The sequence below is a fragment of the Tyto alba genome, unplaced genomic scaffold (genome assembly GCF_018691265.1).
Source record: "Tyto alba isolate M040663 unplaced genomic scaffold, T.alba_DEE_v4.0 Super-Scaffold_29, whole genome shotgun sequence".
Taxonomy (NCBI): domain Eukaryota; kingdom Metazoa; phylum Chordata; class Aves; order Strigiformes; family Tytonidae; genus Tyto; species Tyto alba.
Genome location: NW_024881303.1, coordinates 3346153 through 3368197, shown reverse-complemented (window position 1 = coordinate 3368197; position 22045 = coordinate 3346153). Strand labels below are relative to the sequence as shown.

The 22045-nt window shown below is 38.1% G+C and overlaps 1 protein-coding gene across 15 annotated transcripts in view; it reads left to right on the top strand.

Moving 5' to 3' along the window:
* NIN (ninein) overlaps positions 1-21959 on the top strand; it is a 64830-nt gene extending 42871 nt beyond the window's left edge. For 9 of the 15 annotated variants that reach the window (XM_042799124.1, XM_042799126.1, XM_042799125.1 and 6 more), the window contains 13 exons: positions 193-318; positions 950-1019; positions 2027-2242; positions 2507-2620; positions 3690-3812; positions 4345-4458; positions 5175-5321; positions 6434-6613; positions 7143-7292; positions 7802-7900; positions 11523-11714; positions 17051-17164; positions 18186-21959. In XM_042799124.1, the coding sequence (XP_042655058.1) occupies positions 193-318; positions 950-1019; positions 2027-2242; positions 2507-2620; positions 3690-3812; positions 4345-4458; positions 5175-5321; positions 6434-6613; positions 7143-7292; positions 7802-7900; positions 11523-11714; positions 17051-17164; positions 18186-18395 (1855 nt within the window). In that variant the 3' untranslated portion in view covers positions 18396-21959. Of the gene's footprint in view, positions 1-192; positions 319-949; positions 1020-2026; positions 2243-2506; positions 2621-3689; positions 3813-4344; positions 4459-5174; positions 5322-6433; positions 6614-7142; positions 7293-7801; positions 7901-9082; positions 9144-11522; positions 11715-13547; positions 13715-14650; positions 16065-17050; positions 17165-18185 lie in introns of those variants that run through there. The other 6 variants (XR_006165892.1, XR_006165891.1, XM_042799129.1 and 3 more) reach the window with 6 other exon arrangements.
* The last annotated feature ends 86 nt before the right edge of the window (positions 21960-22045 follow it).

Genomic DNA, 22045 nt, shown 5'->3' with positions numbered 1-22045 from the left:
TGCTCTGGGGAGCGCTCATACTAAATGAAACGTCAAAACCATATACCGTTCATACATAAAATAAGTCAATTGTAACTTTGTTTTGAAATATTACAGGTAGCTCAGGATTTTAGTAGTGTTTTTTTTTTTTTCCCTGTGGGCCTAGACTTATATACAGAAGCAGTTTTCACTTGTCTCATCTCTCTGCCACAGATGTGAAGCTGAGAAGCTCAGAGAAGAAAATGCTATTCTGAAAAATGAGGTGACTTTATTAAATGAGGAAGGTAGTGCTTCCAGCCTGAAACTGAGGGAGCTAAATGGATCCCGAGAAGAAATGAGGTAAGAATTCAATGGGGCACGTACCAGGTGTATGCCTGCAGGCTCTCGCTGCCGTGTACACCATGGTTACCTCCTTTCTCTCAAAGCTCCTTCACGTGTTAGTCTACAGCATTTGAAATGGGCTTATTTCATGGTGCCATTGGAAACCCAGTTGGTGGACAGTCTATTCCTCATCCTTGTCACCTGCCCCAGCTTGCCCTGCCCATGCCTAGAGCCACGGTAGCTGCTTAACTGTAGGAGTTCAGATGACCCAGCAGCACACACAAACACAGGACCTACTTACGAGCTCACCTGATGCAATTCTTGCTTCCGCAATGGCAGAGCTTGTTGGGCTGCTGTAGCCTTGGAAAAGGCAGGAAAAAGTACAGTGTGACAGAGGATTTCAGTCATTTGGTCTTATGCAAGTAGTTAACCATCCATGCTGCTGGGAGTATTCTTCCCTTCTAGAAAAGAACTACGTGGGGTACCTTGAGGAACTGAGAACTTGCCTAGCCTATGCGAAACAATGATGCTAAGCAATAAATAAATATCCGGAATTATCATTTCTGGCCGTGTCAAAAACTAGCCCATTCTTCTAGGCATGTATATTAAGAAGTGACCCTAATGTTAACAAGCTTTCATTTTTCCTTAGGCAAAAGATAGAAGCTGTGAGAAAGGAGAAAGTGGCCGTACAGAAGATGGTTGACAACCTGAAAAAGCAGGTATACAAACTGAGCCCATAACCTCCTCTGTAGAGATCAGCACTGTATAAAAGCTGTTCCTTAGATGGTCACAAAGGCAGTAGAAAATGGCCATTATATATATTTAAACTTTTTGATAACTGTTCTCATTAATTCTTTGGGATTGGTATGAGGTTTGTTTGACCTGACCAGAAGACAACTGTAACATCTAGCTTATGGACTTGAGCGCACTTTCCATACTAAACTTGGAAAGTTTATTTAATATTTTATAATATTTAATAGATTTTTAAATAGAAATATAATGTTAAAATCTTTGGTTTGTAGTCTTTGTGGATAATGTTCTGCAGTAGCCCATGGGAAATGGAGGTTGTGTGACTCAGCCTCTGCTTACTTCCCAGCTAGCTAGGTCTAGGAATGCTGCCAGCTGTGACCCTTTGCTCGTATCCATGAGACTGCTACTTTTATTTTAAGGGTGGTTTGTTATGCTAGGCAGAGTAGAAGGTTTAAGTAGCTCTTACGTTCATGTCCTTCTTAGTCTTGCTTAGTAAAATTCTGCTTGCTCAGAATAATCTACTAGCTCACCAGCGTAACCCTGGAGGTATACATCAGCACGGCAAAGGGAAGGAGGAACAGAGTGGTGTGCCAGATGACTGGTAACATAACTGATATAACTGAGGGCATTTATGAGAAATAAACAGTTTGTGAGGCTGACCATGCATGCAACAGGCCACCAGGAGGATTCCTAACCTTAAACAGTTGATTTGGCCTAAAATGAAGGCATGGAGCAAGTTGAATATGCTTTAAGGAAATAAAGCAAGCAGTGCTACAGGGGTCGTGACTGTTACATAGAGTACAGTTAACTGCCATGTCCTGCTATTCAGAGTCACCATTTAGTGATTCTGTTGTCTTGGCTGAACCACTGAATTGGAACGATGCTTGTCAGTGTTTTAAACATCTAAAGGAAATGTTTTTAAAATCTACTCCCCACTGTGGAAGCAGTCATAACTGACGCTGCTGTCCCAATTCAGGTAGCAGATCTGAAGACCAGGAACCAGCAACTGGACTCTGAAAATACAGAACTTAGCCAGAGGAACTCCAAAAATCAAGCAGATGTGCAGGATCTTAATCAACAGCTGGCAAGGGTGCTCAAGCAAAAGGAAAGGGAAGTGGGAAAATGTACCCTGGAAGAATGGGAAAAGGAGAGACTGGTACTGAAAGAGGAACTGGAAAACTCCAAAGTAAAGGTACGGGATTACACTATCTCTCTTGGTATAAAACAGTTGAACTTTTAGCAATGCACAGATGCTATGGAATTAGCATCCCTTTCTCAAGCTGTGCGTGGTCTTTCAAAGCTGAACCTTCTTAAGTACTAGCCACATAGGCACATGTATGTGGCAGTGAGGGCGGAAGGGGAAAGCATGGCAGGAGCTGCCCGCAGCATCCTCTGGTTAACCTTTGTTACTCTGCGTGTCTCCTCAGTTGAAATCTGAGCCTTTTACTTTTTGCAGTCGTCAAATATGGTGTCTTCCTTGGAGATGGAGCTGTCGGAAATGAAGGTTCAAGCTCATATATTGGAGCAGAAGAACCACATCCTCAAGCAGGAACTTGAGAAGACAAAACAGGTATGGCATCCTACTGAGTGCCATGAGGTAATGCTGGCTGCCTCTTAATGTGCCCTGTTCTCTTGCCTGAGTTGGAGACAGTTAATTTCTTTAAAGAAACATCCTAACCGTAGCAGAACATAAATCCTCTTGAAATGGTCTCTGGGTACAATGCACAATTGTTCAAATAAGGTTGGTTTCACTTAGCCTTTGCCAAAAGGTATTTTGGAGTAGTGGATCTACAAAGACAGGCTTTGACAATGAAGACAAACATTTGAAGCTCTGATCAAGGAATAGACAGGTCTTTTCTAGTTTGTGCAGACAGGATAGGCATGGGAACGCTTTCCTGTGTAACTGGTGATCCCCAAATAGCTCCATTTGACTGGTCTCTTCCAGCATGTCCTCTTGGAGAGAATTCCTGATGCTAAACCCATTCGGAGACTTTGATATCTCACAACTTCTAAGGATAATTTCCTGGATGGCTTGGTTAATGCCTGTATAAGCAAGGTTCAATTGGCTGTAAATATATGCTAATAAACATAGATAAGGAAGGCTACAAATGAGTTAGCTCTCCTGATTAGGTCTCCACAAAGTAATTTTCTTTACAGTGTAAAGCACTCAATGCTTAGGATTGATAATGGTTTTAAAAAGCAAAAGCAGATGAGGCCTATTCAGTAAAGAGTGGATTGTGGCTCGAGTCTAATTAAAGACAGAAGATTGAGTGAGCAAAGACAACAGCACAGGAGGAGGCAGAGTGTTAAGCTAAAGCACTGTGTCAAATGGGAGAAGGATCAGAGTCAGTAGCACAGTATTTTTTTCCCCTTTCACAGAAGAGGCAGAGAAAGACCAGCCGTAAAGCAAATCCAAGGGATCCCAGGGTAATTCAGAACCCTTAGCCCTGCTGTTGCAGGAAGGATGACTCTGGGTTGCATGAGCGATACTTGTACGGTCATTCCTACTGAATTGGAGTATGCTCCTCTCTCTTCCACTTGATCCAGAGTGGGATGCTTTTCCTGGAGAAGAGAGATCTTTGTGTAACACTTGCATGCGAAATGCAGAAATGCAACTGTGAGGGATTTGTTTTCCACAGCTGCCTAGATGTCCTGAGCTCTCTGACCTTCAAAATGAAGTTTCGAGCTTACTTACTAAAAATGAAAAGCTGCAGAAAGAAAAAGAAGCCCTGAGTGAGGAATTAAACAGATGTATTGATAAGGTAAGAAAGAACTACAAATCCGCATCACTACCTGCTGTAACAGGCTGTTAAAATTCTTATATCATTATCTGTAGCACCCTAACCTGTAAAACTACTTTGGGTTCGGTTTTTTCTTACCTTCAAGCCAGATAAAGGCTTGATTGCCACTGCCTTTTTTCCCTGGCTGGTCTTAAAGAGAAAGCTTCAATTCTGGAGCACAACTTTACTGTAATTTGATTATGTAGAAAATTCCAAACATTGCAAGGAACAGAGGTTGGGATATAAATATTGCAGCAGGACAAGGAAGACAGTGTTCTTGCACTTTTATTGCAACTCTAACATATTGTAACTCTGGATTTGAGCAGTGTAGCTAGTGTGCACACTCTAAATAATGATTCCCTTGTGTGGAGATTCAGGCTGGGAGCTGAGGGGTTTTTTGCTCTCCTGCATTTTCTTTGCGTAGCTGCAACTCCCTTTAGCTTAGCTCTTGAAGTTGAATTGAGTTAAGGAAAATCCTGAATGAGTCAGGTTTACTGATGTAATCTTATTTCAGGTAGCTAAAGTAAGCTGCTTAGAGAATGCAATTGGCAGCTTGAAGCAGGAACAGAAGTCCTGGGAACAGCAGAGTCAGACACTGAAAACACAGCTCACCGTTTCACAAGAAAAGGTATAACAGTGGGGTTTGTTATAGTCCTGGATCAAAAGCACTTTTTTAATCTCTTGTAGTCCTTTTTTTTCATTAAAAGCAGCCCTCTTCTAATGTGTGCAAAGATGTCATGCAGCTAAGAATGGCTGCTTTGATGCGCTTTCAAAGTGACGTTCTTAAAGGACAAGAGGAAACTTGTTAAATGCTAGGAGGGACTTTTTTTTCCCTGAAAATAAGCTATGTTGTCTTGCATCTACAGCCAAGTTCCTTTTGCCAATTCATTCTGCCCAGTTATTCCTAAAATATTGCAGAGACTCTGCTGTTGCTCCCTGTTTTTCTGGCAGTGGTTTGTCTCTCACCAGGCAGGGGAGGGGAACGAACAGCTATCTGCTTGGCTGATTACGCTTGGGGTTTCTTGTTGGCCACGGGCTGCCAGGAAGAATAAATAATTCAAGGGAAGTCTTCTCTTCCCAGCATAACACAATAAATATTCGGGGCTGGAAGATGTGTCTCTGAATGCAGTAGTGTGTCTGTGTTCAAATTGGATGGCTGCTAATCTGGAAGAGAAAGAAAATCATGTAGCATTTTGCAAGGGGGCTGTCAGCATTACAATTTAATCACTTCTCCATCAGAGATCCTAAGTATGCGTGATATGTGGTGCATACACATCCTAGCAGCCCAAGCTTACAAGAAATCTTGGTCCAGCAAATGCCGAGCTGTGTTCCTGCTCATTACAGGTTCAGAGTCTAGATGAAACGCTGCAAAATGCCAACCTTCAAATGTCCCGACTAAAATCAGACTTACGGGTGACGCAACAGGAGAAGGAAACTCTTAAACAAGAAGTGATGTCTTTACACAAGCAACTGCAAAATGCCAATGAAAAGGTAACGGACCTCAGGTGCCTCAGCCAGTCTGCTTTGCGTGCCAGGGTTTACGGACACTAGCTGCTGCTCTTCTGTAGCCCGCTGATGTAGCCAACATTTCTTTAGCTTGGCTTGTCCATTAAAAGGACACAAATAGAGCTGCAGGCTTGAGCAAGTAGACTCTGAGCTGTTAGGCAACTATTGCTTTTTATTTATTTATTTATTTGAAAAACTATATAAAGCTAATTAAAAAAAAAAGCTGAAAGGACTTGGGTACAAAAGAAGCCCTATTTTAATGGTGTTTCCTGTATTTAGTAGTTTTCCATTTAAAATAGGTAACTTATTAGTTTTATCAAATTGTATATAATGTGCAGATTTAAAACTTATTTTTAAAAGACTTTTAAGTTTTGAACAAGAGGACAGGCAATGATCAGTCCATCCTCCTGAGTCTTCATTCTTCCCTGAAAGAAATCTTTTGCAAAAAAAAAATAAATATGTGGACAATGTATGAATTTACACCTGTAAAAAACACAAACATATTCACAATCAAACTAGTAATTGACAGGGGGATCTAATTTTCAGTCAAACTTGGTTTTGAAAGGCACGGTATTATATCAGCCTCTTTTAACTGATGAAGAACTATAACTGAAGGAGGATGTAGGCAGCAGTCTTGGGATTGGTGTTATGCATTCAGTTAGCAATTTGGCTTGTTTGCCGTGTAATTAAGGAATATTTAATGTCCACGTGGAAAAGAGGCTGTTTCAGAATTGTACAACAGGAACTAAATTACAGCTATTACTGAATAATATATAATACTGAGTTCTATTATTTGCTTGATGAGACTGAAACGGAGCACAAATTGCTTTTTTGTGTGGTTGAACTCTGTGCACACATATCAACCATTCTGGCACACAGCTATTTTCTACGATTTGGGTTTGCACTGTGATTAGCACGCTGGGTTTCACATGTTGGTTTTCATGCTGGGTAGTGGAAAACAGTGTGTGGGCTGGGAGGAAGATGGGAATCCTGCGACTTTAGAGTCTGCAGTTACAGATAGCCTACTTAAAACCCACCTGAATAGAGAAAATGTCTGCTTCTTTAAGGCCTAACCCTGCAATTCTGTCTGTCTTAAGACTCGGGTTCTAGAACTGGCTGTGCCTTCCTCAGGGCTGCAGGGCCAACAGAGGCAACTACCCTGGGATGAACTGGACCAGCTGACGAAACAGGAGCAGCAGCTGCTCAGGCAGGAGAATGAGAGGCTGCAGAGAGAAGTCCAGAGCACTAAAACCGACCTGACTCACTCCAGGGAGAAGGTAACCTGGGCAAACTGACAGATTAGAGGCGGCCCGTGTGCTAGGCAAAAACGTAATGATTCTCACTTTGCAGTGGGTAATAAAGGAGGGGAACGTTGCTCATTACATTTGAATAGGCACACTTGCAGAAAGAAGGCATAACGGAATAGTTTTCCTTTCCATCTGCACCGAGTGTGCAGGCACTCATGATGTTTCAAACAGCTCTTTTTTTTAAAAGAAAATCCCGATAGCTCTCATCTAAGATTCTGGTCTGACTTTCAGTTAACGCCCTTCAAATATTTTCTTTCATAAAAACTTCTTAACGTTCCGAGTGTTTGTCATGTCCAGTTTCTTGGCTTACGGGCAGATTATGGGGAAGAGGAAGGGAAAGGCCTTTTGTTGCTCAAAGCTAAAATGTCAAAAATACACCAGAATCTGCTATGAGTCTGAAATTGATTGGTACTCAGTATTTTAGATTAAGTAGATGCAATTTGATTTTTTGAATGGTCTGGAATGTTTTTCCATGTTTATTCGTCTCTGGTCTCTTTAGATCCGACAGCTGGAATCTACTGTCCTTTCCCTAAAGCACCAAAAGCATCAAAGCCAGTCAGGTATCGTCAAAGCCATAGAGCAAGAGAAACTAAGCCTGAAGAGAGAGTGCGAACAGCTTCAGAAGGAGTTGTCATCTGCAAACAGGAAGGTTAGTTTGGGATGGCAAATATGTGACACAGTACAGTGCTTCCTATTTCTAAGAGCTAATGTGACAAGCTGTAATTTTATTCTTTTACTCCGAGCTTTGTATCCTGTGTCTCTTACAAATCCCTGTCCCAAGGAGCTGGTTGTCTCCTGTGCTTTGGCAGAGCACACAGGGTGGAAGTCTGTGCCAGCGTGCTGCAGGACTTCCAGCTGGTACAAACAGTTCAGTGGTAGAACATAGACGGTGCTTGTATGCTAGCATTGCCACTTTTACACTAAAAATCTGTTACCCTGCCTTTGAAACTTGTCAGAGACTGTATAACATTGTCTTAGACATCACTTTCAGCAAAGTGTCCAAATACTTACATCTCTTAATCTTGCATTGTCTTGACGTGCAGTGATTCATGACTTGTATATTGGGGGGAAAAAACAAACAAACAAACAAACAAAAAAAAAAACACAGATAAAATAAGAAACTACTGTCTTTCTAAGGAAATTTGTTGTCTTTAATAGATCAGTCAGATGAATTCTCTTGAACGTGAACTGGAAACCAGCTCAGAAAATGAAGGGCTAAGAAAAAAGCAAGTCAAACTGGATGATCAGTTAATGGAGGTACTTTTCAGCATTGACTGTCCTGAATAGTGTGGGGCTTCATAATTATCTCACTGAATCTATCCATTGATTTAAAAACAACTTCTAGATGTGTAGGAAGAGAGGAAACTAATCGAAACTAGAAGAATTTATCTCCTCCAATGCCTAATTTCACCCTTCATGATCAAGATGCTAGTGTGACAAACATGCTTCTCTAAAGCATGTTGGGGTTTACTGTAGTTCACCTAAGTCCTCAGAAATAAAATCAAATAGAGAATAAATTTGTTTCTGTGCTTGAAGCAAGGCTAACACTTTTCTCTTCTTTCCTAAAACACGTAACCTCAAGTTTCCTAACTAATATTTGTGTAATGCTGCTCTTAACATAGAAACCTATGAGAATAACTTGCAGAATTTAAGCCTTGCTATCTTATCTAGATCGTGATAGAATAACAATTTACACAACTTGCTGTTAATCTAAAGACATGAGTGAAAACTTCAGTTGAGATTCTTCCAACGCCTGCTGTATATGTGGATGTTTGTTCAGTACTGCTGGAGACAGATCATGCTGGATGCAGTAAAAACTGCATAATTCTTAGGTATCCTTGCTTACAGGAATGGACAAGCTTAATTATGTTAGGTTAGTGTATCCCTTAAGGTCAGGCTAGACCTCCAAATTGTGTCTCAGCAATCTTGCATGAAATTGATGTCTTGAATTTGGGTTTAAAGCATAATATTTAAAAACAAACCACCACAATTTTGACTTGTTCCATAAATCAAAGCATCTGCTAGATGAGGCTTTTACAGCATTGTTTATGAAAAGATTTCATGTTTTTCATCAAGAGAGCGAATGGGAAACATGTTATGCTGAACATACTATGTAATTAGCCATAAAATTGTAAAAACTTGAGTAGAAAAGATGAGATTTTGACAAGTTACTGAAAAGACTGTTTATGTGCCCTGTGCTTTTATTTATATAGTCTTCATTAAGCTTCAGGAAAATTCCAAACACTGTTAAACCCTTTAGGATAAACACCAAGCATAGAACTGTATTTTTCCTAAAATTTTTATTTCAAATATGCAGGAGTTTTGTTATTCCTGATAACATTTTCCCAGCAGGTGTGTATAACATTCACTTAGCACTTTATGATTTCTAACTTTCTCTTTTGTGCCTGTTCTCCTTTTGTTCGTGGCTAACCTGTCTAGAACTCAGTGGTTGGAACTAGCAGAGAAGGGTGCAGTTCTCTTTCTGAAATAGTGTGCGAAGGTAGAGCAATCGTTTTCAATGTACTACCATAGCATGGAGAAAACATTTCTTTCTCTTATGTTTGTCTTTTTTTTTATTATTATTCCATGCATCTTCTAAGTAAAGCCACTATTCATGTTAATGTCATTGTTTTACTTTGACAGCAGCACTAATTACTTTGTGGTTAGTGTATCATGCAATTTGATTCTGTACACCAAGAAGCTGCATGCTTCTAAGGCATTGCCATGAAAATGGAGAGAAAGAACCAATTGCATTCAAAAGAACCATTTGCATTCAAAAGAATTAAATTGATCGTAAGAAAATGAAAAGTGGCTCAACCCCTTCCTTCTAACCCATTCACTGTGAGCCTTGAAGGTGTTTGCATATTTACCTCTGATATCTGCATGCTTTTTCACCAGACTGTCAAATGTTTCCTTAATACTAACTGATAAGTGATCACATGTGTCATCCCTAATAGTTTAGCAAGTTCATTATCGTTCCACTTCTTCCACAGATGAATATGGCAAGACTATGTTGTTTTCATTAGCCACAAAACTGGTATTTATTTTTAAGATGCTGTTAACATTAATTGTCTGTTTCTTCAGCTCTTTCATTAGATACTGGTGTGCTTCACAACATTGCAGGAAACCCTAAACAAATTCCATCAAAAGCTCATTATTTTCACTGTTTATATTGTCAGTAAAAGAATAGCTCCTTTACAGACAAGTTGATTTAAGAGACCCTCCTGATTAGCTTCAAAAAATACATAATTTAAAGTAAACTTATTTGTATACACCTATTTTCTGTTTACTGGGGCCAGCAGAGATGTACAGATGCTAACACAGCCAGAAGAGCTGCACCATTATGAAAAATGTTTGTAGTTGTTTGCTATAGATTAGCTCAATAACTGAAATATGATTACAAATTGAGGCTGTAATTCTACCATTTGTGGAAGGAAAATTAAAACCACTAACATAATCTTAAATGCCTTTTCCTAAGGGAACAGAGTAATCATCTTGAGATAATGGGTGAGAATTTTACGATGTGGTCAGCTGAACTTTATAGGAAGAAAGTATTAATCTTATGCAAATTCAAGCTCTAAATCAGCATGTTTGAAACATCAGGGGTTTTTACTGGACAGTTCTGGTCTTTTTTTAGTATTATAAACTATTACAACTGTGAGCTAGTCTTACCTGGATTTTACTTCAGTTTAGAAAACTGCTAAATTGTTTTGTGTGACTATCTTGGCTCTTAATATTGTCTTGAAAATTCATCTAATGTTGGGCCAGTTTATCTAACTTGGCCTCTCACGGCTGCAATGCTACCGCAATAAGGCAATGCCAGAAATGCCTCTTTTTGATCCACCTTCACCCAGTAACTGTCACAGCATTGCTTGAGAGCAGCACTTAATTAAATGATGTGAGACTAGTCTGTTCTGAAGTGCTCTTTTTGCTGTAGCAGGGACTATTAGGAACATGATCCTTTTGTCCCACATGAGATACCTAGTTTTTACCAACTAAAAGGCTTCTCTGGTAATACAACTTAACAAAGGACAGCCATTATGCACGAGCTATTTGTTGGTATTTACTATCTTTACATTACATAGGCTTGCTAATGCATTTGGTAACCTTTTTTAAATGTAAGCAAGACTTAAATTTGGAATTAAACTACTTCAGATTAGTACAGGCATCCATATCTCAAGGGCCCCTCTGAGTATACTTTTGCTTATGCAGCACAGATGCTCAGGAGGTCTCCAGACCTGTTATCAAACTGTTCATGGCACGTCCCAAAATAAAAATTAAAATGTGTCAAAATTTGTACAGTTAGTGGACATAACAAAAGATAAATGGGATTCTAAATACTGAATTCTGAATGTAATATAGCAGCTGGCATAAAATTACTTAAGTCATCATACATTGCACTGAAAATTTATTTTTCTTTTGAGAATGTTATCTCTCCATCCTGAAGACTAGAAGTAATCAGCACTGGTGGACAGCTTAGCCTGCCTCACGCTAGTGCTTTTATTTGTAAGTGGATGCTGTTTTTAGAAGAGCTGCTGAGATCAAGGTTAAAATTAAAAAAGCCTGTTAAGTTAAAGCTCACCACAGGCCGGATTAACCTTGACAGGATTTAATCAGAAATTCAGTGAATTTATAATTCAGGTCTGAAATTACGAATCAAAGCTCAGATTCCTTTAGGCTTCAGATCTGCACATAAAGAAGCATCTTTTTTCACTGGAAAGAGAAAAGTTGTCTGTTTAGCTTCTGTTACCGAGTTCAGGCTTGCTTCTCTTGCCCACAAGAAATTGCTCAAGAGCAACCCGATGTCTAGCGCATCACCAAAAGATGCCTTGCGTGCATGGCAGTGCTGCTTTGACGGCTGGCTGACTTTCCTCTTCAGATGCTCCACTCAAGCGGCAGTGTGATGCTTAGCAAACCACCGCACTCCCGGGAGCTCCAGCAGCAAGGCTGTGCTGTGGTGCCCAAGGAACAGTTCCTGCAGCTCCAACACCAGCTACTACAAGCAGAGAGGAGGAGTCAACGTCTTCAGGAAGAACTCGAAAGCAGACCCTCTGAAACAAACGTGCAACAGGTAAAGCTCTCGTTACTCTGCAAGTTACAACTATAAAGGGATATCTGCTTAGTTTTCCTGGGTTTTTTTCAATTCTGATGAGATCCGTTCTCTGTTTATGCCAGTTCAAAAATTGAAATTCAGTCTATCACAGATACGTACAGACCTTTGTTATTTAGCGTATTTAGCTTGAGCCATAGCTTAATTCTGAAGTCCTCTTAATATTTTTGAAATAAAATCCACTCCCATCCACGTTCAACTGGCTTTTCTCCGTCTGATCAATGTGCAGTAAGTGTTTACAGGTATTTTTTTGGTTTTGTTTTCTTTACCTAATGTCCATGTTTGGAACCATTGTTTTAAAAAATACGCTACACCACATATTGCACAAGCACATACCCGTCACACATAAAATACTAGCCTGGGCTGTTGCTGTCACACGGAGTTCTGCCAGCTGTAGTAGAGCAGAATACAAAATAATCCTTTTTATACGGTCATCTTATCTTCATTATTTGGCCGTAAGACAAGGAATTGTTTGGACAACACTGTTACTGTTATACAGAAATTTCAATTTTGGCATTTCTGAGGAAAAACAATCTAATTCCAAGGAAGATTACATCCACTTCACATATTGGGCAGAGTTACTTTTAGTGTTGTTATGGTTTTTTAGCATGTAAAACTGAATTATAGGCAATAGGTCGAAAAGTTTGCATCTCCCATATAAAAATTAAGCTTCTGGGGACTAGGCTTGCCAAATGACTCTCTTCTTCACAAAGTAACTGAATCTCTAAATCTCTAAAGCTTTGGCTCAGGCCATAGGTCTTAAGGTAAAGTTGTAATATTTTATGAGAAAAGGTAAATCTCTAAACTTAGATAAAATACTAACAATGTTATTAATCTGTTAGCAGAGAAAAAGCTTTGCATTTTAAACTCAGATTGCAATTATAATTTAAAAAAAATAATAGTAAAACCAAGACTTTGAAGCTCAAAAATCTCTGAATGTGTTAACAGAGTATTCTGGAAAAAAATGGTATTATGGAGAGAGAATATATGCAGTAAAAATTTCTAAAGTTTCCAAAACTTAGAGTGAGATTTTTTTTTACGTTTTTGTTTTTGTTTTTTGTGTTTTTTTTTTTTTAAGGCATAAAATCAAAAATTTACCCCCCCTTCAAAGAGCTTAACAGCAAATAATATATAAGATAAGTAAAAATAAATCAACTGTAAGGTTGTCAGCCTTTCAGCTGTGTCCTGATAAAAGTGCATTACCACCGGCTAATCTACTTGGTCATATACAATGGACCAAGTTTAATTTTGAAATCAATAAAAGCCATATTACAGCAGTAGCATCTGCAAATGAATGTGCTGTGTATTGCATTAGGAGTGATGACTTTGTAATTTTGCCTTTGAAAGCCTGAGAAACAATTTGCAAACTAGTCACATCCTGGAACTTGTAGTTCTACAGATAAATCACTTCTACATTTCCTGTAAAAGCTTTTATTCTGGAAAGCTTCATAAATTTAAAAATACTTTCAGAGAGGCTTTGCAAATATTTGCTCTCAATGCACTAATGCACTTAATCTTTTTAATTTTTTTTTTTTTTAGCTTAAAGTATATGGATATTCCAGTTTATATTATCTCCTACAGCTTTTTTCATGGGCTTTACTAGATAATTTTCTAAAATCATTATTGAGCACATGCATTCTACAACTATAAACAAGGCCAATTTTAGTTTGTCTCAACTTTGACATTTCTATAAGCACATCTTGCTTTAATTCTCACTGTTGATTTTTCTTCGTCATCCTGATTTCTAGGGTTAACATTTAGTTGAGCTTATGTCCATTTTAATGTCCCTTTTAGCATCTTGAAAAATTGCATCCTAATCCCTCTTCATCATCTTTTCACCAGTGAGTACAACGCCAGGTTATCTCCATGCTTTCTGTGTAAATTTAATCACCTATTTTTGCTGCTGCTGCTCTGCACTTTGCAGCTTCCTTAGATCCCAAGTCCTCCTCCTGTGTAATAAGGTATCCAAAGTTATCCCACTCTTTTTTGGAATTATTTTGTGTTCATCATGCTTTGCAATTTTCATTGCTTTTTGATCATGGCTATGGTGTTCTCATTCATTTTACATGCAGTCTTGAGCTATTGTCCTCCAAAGACTACTGTCATACATTCAAATTTCACTAAATTAAAATTCCTGAGCCTTTTCTACTGTGTTAACATGTCTGGACTCTTCCGAATTCCAAATGACTTTCTGCTGTGTCTAGTGCTGTGGTTCTTACCTGCTGCACAGTAGCAGTTGCTGCACTTGTTCTCATATTCCTTCCTCAATAATTAGATTTGGGAGCCTGTTAATGACCTGGTCTTTTCCTAAGTTCTCTTGAAACTTCTGCTAACTAGTAGTTTTGTTCAAAGTAGTTAGAGTTGCTCAAGTTCCCCTTTCTTCAGCTCTTTATTTCAAAATTCAAATCACCTCTGGCCGACAGCTTGTTCACCTGTCTCAGGAAAAGACTTACAACTGGGTTTAAAATAGAAACGCAAATAAGTTTCCAAAGGAGGTCAGTAGGACTACGTTTTTCACAAATGCTATTTGGCAATCTGTAAAATATGTATAGTGGAGATAACTTCCTCTAAAATTTAACTGCTTTGCTAATTGCAGTTAATCCCTGCCCCTGATCTTGTTAAATCCCTCAAAAACATGGATGAGCCATCTGAAGAGTCCTTGCATCTAGAAAATGCATCCTGAATATCTCCTCAATTGCATATGTGTAGTGCTAATATTAGTACTTACAGAAATATAATATGTGATACTCTGCATGTTTTCTTTTTTGTGTGTTTTTGTTTGTCTTGAGTTGCTTGCTTCGCTTGTATTGGTGATTTGCTTTAACTAAGTATACAAACGTATTTAAAAGAAAATCTGGATATCAGGGTGAAGTATCCCACTTGCCTTCTTTCTCTAGGCCTTGCTACCGGAGCAGCGAGCAGTGCATGCAGATTCCTACCGGAGGATCGGGCACCTCTGACAGCTTGGCTGCTTATGATCTCATTCCTTACCATGATAAACACACACAAACACACGAACTGGCATAAGCTGAGAAACTTGAGGATCAAATTACTTTGTGCTTTTTAAAAAAAAAAAAAAAAAAAAAAAAAAGAAAAACAAAACAAAAACAAAACAAACAAACCACCACCAACCCAAACCTCTCCACAGTGTTATTTCCTATTTATTGGTCTAGAAGCTATTTTGTGAAAGTTCAAAAGCTGTCTTTTTTAATTTGTTACAAATACTTTTTATTTATGTTATTTAAAATGTGCAGTTGTTCAGTGTGGAAAGAGACTATTTTTCTCAAATGGTACTAATTTTATATGAGACTGAAGAAAATCTGGGGTATTTATACTGCATTTTTGTATAAGATGTATAAACTTTTTAACAGGGAAAGATGACATTTTTGATGTAAATGAAAAATAAAAAATTTTTTAAACGTAATGTCTCTTGTCTTAATAGTATCAATAGTTTCAGCGTTGTGAACAAAAATTAACAAATTTTAGACAAAATATTTGTCTTTGCTGAGGACTGTCATATCAGGACTTCTGGGAAAGATTTGTAATAGGGATGTGCTTAAGTACAAATACTCAGCTTCTCTTTAGCACATGTACCTGCACATTTAAGAAAAGACTTTGCATACTACATGGGCATATTCTACTGCTGTGGCAAAAAAGTAAAAAGGCGGTACCAGAAAAGGAAAAATTGACACACTTGTTTCTTGAATAGCATTCTTTACTGGTCTGTCTTTTGCCTCAAATTACTGGATTACAATAGATTTTTAATATTTTAAGAAGTCAGAAAAACACCTCTTTTTAAGGCCTATGATTTTTCTAGTTGGGAGCCATGAACCATTTCAGCTGTTTGCTTTCGAAGATGTTTTTGCTCCTGTCTTTCTAATGACCTTTAAGCCAATGCTTGAGCTGGCTTCTCCCATTAAACATGAAATAATATGAACTTAGACAGAACATTCTCAAAGCAACTTTAAGGCAAAAAACAGGGATCACAGGCATTAAGTGGAAACTAAGAACTATAGTCATCTCTACTCACTCAAGGCTCCTGCATCCACAATAAGTCAGCCATGTTTCTGAATGCCAATCAAATTATAAAAGATAGCTCCAGATGACTTGGCTAGGAAGTCCCCTGCAAATTTTTCTCAGTAGTACTTTTTTAATCTGGAAAAATATCCAGTCTAGCAACACTGTAAAACTGCTTTCTATATGATTCTAATATAACTGTTTTCAGTTTTTTTCACAAGCTAAGTAATCGTGTAACCTCATACGTAGACTTAAGGAGTTTCTGGTATTACAACAACTAAAATGTTGACTGGACTTCAATTAATCCCCTAAGAGGATCTTTCCACAGTGGTTTAGATGAGAAACCAACTACCTGAAACACTCTTCCCTCTCAGTTTTTTCATGTGTGAAGGTACTTCGGTTTTGAAAGTATTTTGTTTTGGGGAGAAGGTTAGTGCTTTCTCAATGTTAATCTTGTCAGATGGCTTCCTAGAAAGCTAGCATTAAAATAAAGAACACCATTCCCTGCGGTCAGTGTCTAAAGTTCCCAAATACAAACAAGCTTTCTTGTAGTTCCTGCTGTTTCTAATTTATTTGGGAAAATATAACTTAACCGTTGGTGTAACGGGCACTCTCCTGACACTGAGTTACTACTACGCTTTTAGTTAGACTGTCTGCTGCCTCACTGAAGAAAAAGAGCAAAACCATTTTAGAGTTACTATTTGGAAACATTAGTTATCAACAGCTAATCTTAAAAAAAAAAAAAAATGTAAAAACCCCCAAGTTTGGGATAATAGCATCCTACTGTTTTAGGATATTACTCAATTTCAAGGGGGCTTTGGCAGAGGAGGGTTATACTGTCAAACTAACATGCCCTTATGACTTCACCTTCGTTTTTTTTCTAAGATTGTTAACATTTTGATTGGTATTTTGCTTCCCCCATTCATCAGAAATAGGGCAGCATGTAAGAACAAGAAAAGGAAACTATCCAGATCTGACTATCACAGTCAAGTCAGAACTTAGAATTTTGTATCAGTTTACCAGATCTAAGAACAACTTGAGTGTAACTTAGACCCAGAAAACTAGTTCATTGTTGTGAGTGTCCTTTAACTGTTGCCATAACATTTTGCTTCCATGAATGGTTTATTACTTTAGTCAGCTCTAAAATAGACTCAAATATGGAATGCCAGCTATTTTCTTAAACATAAACTAAAAAAAAAAAAAAAAAAAAAAAAAAGAGGAGACTGGTGAATGTGAACTGATTTTTATTAACTGATTCTCACATAAATGTTGCTTTCCAGGGGGGTCATGAGCAGCTTCTAAAAATGATGGAAGAACGTATGATGGATGTTGAACAGAAACTAAGGCTTGTGAAGAGGCTTCTCCAAGATAAAGTAAATCAGCTGAAAGAACAAGTAAGCATTCTTACTCTCTCCCTCAAATCATCCCCGTTACTTCTGTAAACAACTAAGTATGCAAAAGCTGCCAAGCCATCCTTGCTTAGAATAAAGTTAAAGGTGCTTTCCTTTTTCTTTTAATGCTTCTGAGCTAAAGGACAGCCTATTTGCCCAAAACTTCCTAAAACCCCAAATTGGGGACTGAATCCACCACTCACTAACTTCCTAAAAGCTGTGCTTGTTTGATATGCTGATGGACTTCAAGTCAGGAAAGAAACGTCACATTCTGATGAAGTATCCTAACTGGAAAAGTTGCTTAGAAAAGGAGGAAAAATAATTTCCTGAAGAGTACAGACAGTACTGTACTTACTGTACAATTAATTTCCCAAAACCCACTGCCCCAACACACCGTTTGCTTGACGTGGTTTTGGAGTTTTTGCTCTTGCTCTGGTCAGCCTTCTTCAGAAGTTCTCAATAGTTTAGGAAAAGGTGGCTTTTGAACATTCAAGACAGGTATGACGTGGTAACAGTCTGTTTTCTACTGAGGTACAGTCTCCTCTTTCATATTTAGGAAGTGCTATGCTGCCAGGGTCCCCGGCCAAAGAGCTGCTCCCAAAAGCATGTAGACAAGTGCTGGGCTGCTCTCCCAATTTTACAGGAGGAGCTGGTGGTCCTAAACCTGGGAAGAAGTATCTCTGTGGGATGACAGGGCTTGTGGATCCACTCATGAGCTAGACTTATCCTTACAGGACTAATGCCATATAGCAGTACTCATCTAACAAGATTTCATTTGAAGCCCTCTCTCATCGGCCTGATCTCCTTACAAAGTCCTTCCAGTTTCAAAATATTCATAGTATCTGTAAAGACTCCACAAACATACAGGTTTTTAACACAGGAAAATAGGATGAATAGGTGGGTTGTCTTCCTTTGATAGTTGAGTTACAATAAACACATTCACCTCCTGTTCCAGCACTTCTTGTTTTTAATCTTTTATTTTGCTTTTCATTTTCTGAGTAATTATGTTCTATTCACAATTCAGCTTTCCAAGAACACTAAAGCAGATGCAATGGTCAAGGATCTCTATGTTGAGAATGCACAACTGCTGAAGGCTTTGGAGATGACAGAACAGCGGCAGAAAACTGCTGAAAGGAAAAACTATTTACTAGAAGAAAAAATTGCCAACCTCAATAGAATAGTAAAGAACTTGGCATCCCCATCGTTTAATTCAGCATCTGAGATAAGGTCATAGAAAAGCCATTAAGTCTGCCACAGTCCCATGCACTTTACTGAAATGTTAATATTTCAGCTTTTCACTGTGTTGCCTTTTTGTATTGATGAATTTCAGTTAACAGATACCTCCAAGGAGAGGACAGAGCTAAATCCTAAACCGGACACTGCCAAAAGAAAACTTTTGTTTATTCCCAAACTGCTTTTCTGCTAAGTTTTGCTTAAAAGTAATCTTCACTATGTAAAAAAATACATGTTTTTTTTAGGTTAACTTATTTTGATACTTTGGTTTTAATTTAAAATATAAATTTTGAATTTACTGTACTGAGTCGATTGAAGCCAAGGTCTAATGCAAACTTACTGAATTCAAAACTTAAAAATATTTTTGGCTTTCTAGAATACTTCATAGTCTTAACCTAGTAATATTAGTAGGTCAGTCTTCAACACTGTCAGTATAATTGCTGTTGAAAGCAAGACTTCCCTGATATGGTCTATGTCCTGCAAACTGATTCTGATTTCTGTAAAGCAATATGCTCCACTATATGCATTAGGGTTCTGGGTTATTCTTCATGGCTGTTTCTCTGCCGAGCCCAGAAAAAAAGTTTTCTTAAAAATATGTAGACTACTGCCTCCAACTAAGTATAACAGTATTTCATCTGAAGAACTTTCACAGCTGGCAAATAAAGACTACTACTTTTTTTATTTTTTTTTTTTAAGCTGTGCTGCCAGACAACCTAAGAATTGCAGGGGCCTTAATTTTTTTGTGCGTGGAAATAAATTAAACTAAACAATGGAAAAGTCACTAAGTAGAAGTGAAGATGTGAGGTTTGTTTATATAATTTGTAAATTCAGTAAAGCAGTGGAGTATGTTTATTAAACAACTGGCAGAAGAAGGAAAAGGGAAACTTGAATTATTTTGTCAGTGAAATCCTCACACTGGGCCTCACAAACATGGACCTTTGCCATTGATGCAGTGTTTGTTTTGACCTGAGTGATAATTTGGAAAGGCCTGTCTTTTGTAGTAGATCCTAGTACCGAATCTAAATTTGTAATTAATTGTGAAGAAACATATTCAACGCGAATATGAAGAACTCAGGGAATAACAGCTTAAATTAGCTTCCTTCAGCATTATAAATGTGGATATTAATGTCAATAGATGAAGATAAATATGCATTAGGAAAAACAGGATAAACCAAATTGTATTTGGATGGGTATTACCTTAGTACTCCTAGACCACCATGCAGAAGTGCTGTAATCATGAAGGTCGAAGAGCATCGAGGTTTGTAATGACAGGCAATACCTCCAATCTGATCAGTCGACGAAGCTGGGGAAATGCAAGTTTCCTGGGAACACCTTCAAGATTCGGAGGGGTTTGACACAGAAGCAGCTGAATAAGAGCTTGCACGATCAAATGCTTGTATATAACCTATTGCTGCAAATAGTCTAAATGCCCTACAGCTGCCTTGCCTCCATCGGACCAGTAAGACACATTTAAACAATGTACATAAAACTGGTGAAAGGGGCCATACTGGCAATACTTGAAACTGGAGCTCTTTAAATATGCATGAATTGAGGATGCAGAGGAAGAGGGCAAGATGTTTTGTGTCTCAGACCGCTATCAAGGTCACAAATTCTGACAGCACTTGTAATGAACCAAAAGTCCCCCAGAAACCGGGGTAATACTGCCTACAAGCTGTGGAGAAACCTGTGGAAAATTACTTTCACTCAGTCCTGATCACCATGTGGCTGTAGGGGATGCTATCTCTGCCTAGATGGTTACTTACCAACGTTGGAGAGTTGAGGGACTGAGTTAAACACACAGGATATGACCTCCTCTCCTCCTCCGTTGCTTTATGCAGGTGATGCAGTGGAAATGGAAATACAAGAATGACACGTTGGAGTATCACAAAGTCCTTATAAATTATTTCACTGCTGCTATTCTAAATGCCTATACTGGCTATTTCTCTGAGTAATCCCAAATTCAGGGATCTACACGTCTCATTTTTCAGAGGCTGCAAAAATGTTTTCAAAAATTTGAAATGTGTCAAGTTGACAAAGTTGATATAAATCAGAGCTTTAAAAAATTTGTAGTAGTGAGATCTTGTTTCTTTTAATATTAATCAATAAGTGTTATCAATTATAATAAATCTCTCTGTGTGGGTACCAGGGCTGTGTGTTAGCAATGCGGGAATTGAGCACACCCTAAAACCATGCCTATGCTATGGAAATTAGCAAAGTTTCAAAATACTTCCAGGGATCAATGTAAATATGAGGTTCAGATGATCAGGACGGTATTTTGAAAAATATTATTAGCTAGCATATTTTAACACTACTTTATACCTTGACCTAGGTTTACTTCTAATGCTCAGTCTGTGACCAAAGTCTAAATGCTGAACAGAGGGAATAGTACGTCACTGTAACTACTGTGCAATTAATTTCACGCTATTCAATTTTAAAGGTTAGACTACTTAACTAATCCTTTTAATCTCCTGGTAGTTACCAAGCTTTCAAAAACCAAACATACAGACATTTCTAGAGCACAGTACCAAAAAGGGAGCCCAGATATTGGAATAGAAGGGAGAAATGAAGGAAAGGGACTTTGACTTCTCCCTTTCTTATTTTGTCCTACGTTGTTCTACTTTTCTTTCACTTACCTTCAAAAAACTAACCTAACCACAGGAGAGAAGAGGAGGAAAATGTTTGGTAAATGTTTTTTAGACAAAACTCCACTTTCACTGGAACACTTGTGTGAATTACTTCTCAGAAGTGCCTTTTGTAATTACATATTCTAGAGCCTTCCTGTACTGTACTGTTTTTGTTGCTACAGGACAATTCAGGACGATCCCTTCTCAAATGGAGGGAACAGAGAAAGGTAGTGCTGCTTACAGACAAGTGTCACGTTGCTTATTGGCTCATTGTGTCAGCTCAGAAGATAAGCAGCTAGTTTTACAAAGTCCAGGCTACTGATAATAAGCATATAAACATGTAACTTATTAAGCATTAGTGGTCTTTTGTGCATGAATGTGTCTCCTATGCAGTGTAGGCATTTTAAAGATACCAAAGTATTTAACGGTATTGTACCAGTCAAAAGTCACTGAATTTCTAGGCCTTACAGAACAGGTCTTGCCAATTAAGAAATTAACTACTTTATTACCAGAAGGTGTTTTAAATGTTTTAAACTCTTGCTTTATGAATCACTGTGAAAATAAATGCACATAGATATCTTGGGTTGCAAGTTGTGGAAGAGGAAAGACCACAAGTTAAATTTATGTGTACTAAATTCACACAGTTGAAATGCTACTTGTCAATTTAGAATGATTTGAAAATATACATTGTTGCACATTGTCCAATTACTACCTTAAATATGAGCAAAATTGAATTCTGATTGAAAAACAACAAAAAAAGGATTGTAACATATTTGAGTTTAGCCAGATTATGTATAAGGTAGGGCAGGGACAGTCTGGATCAATCAAAAGTAAAATCCTTTTGTTTACTTTCAGCAAATGACATCACTGTCTCTCAGGTTTTCCATCATTTACCTGTTAAGTCTCCTGTTTGGTGTCAGGTGCTGTTATTTCATGACAAATGATTTCTGTATAAATGAAAACAAATGTGGGTGGGGTTTTTTTTTCTATCGAGTTTGTTTTGTTCTGGTGTAATATATTGTCCTTA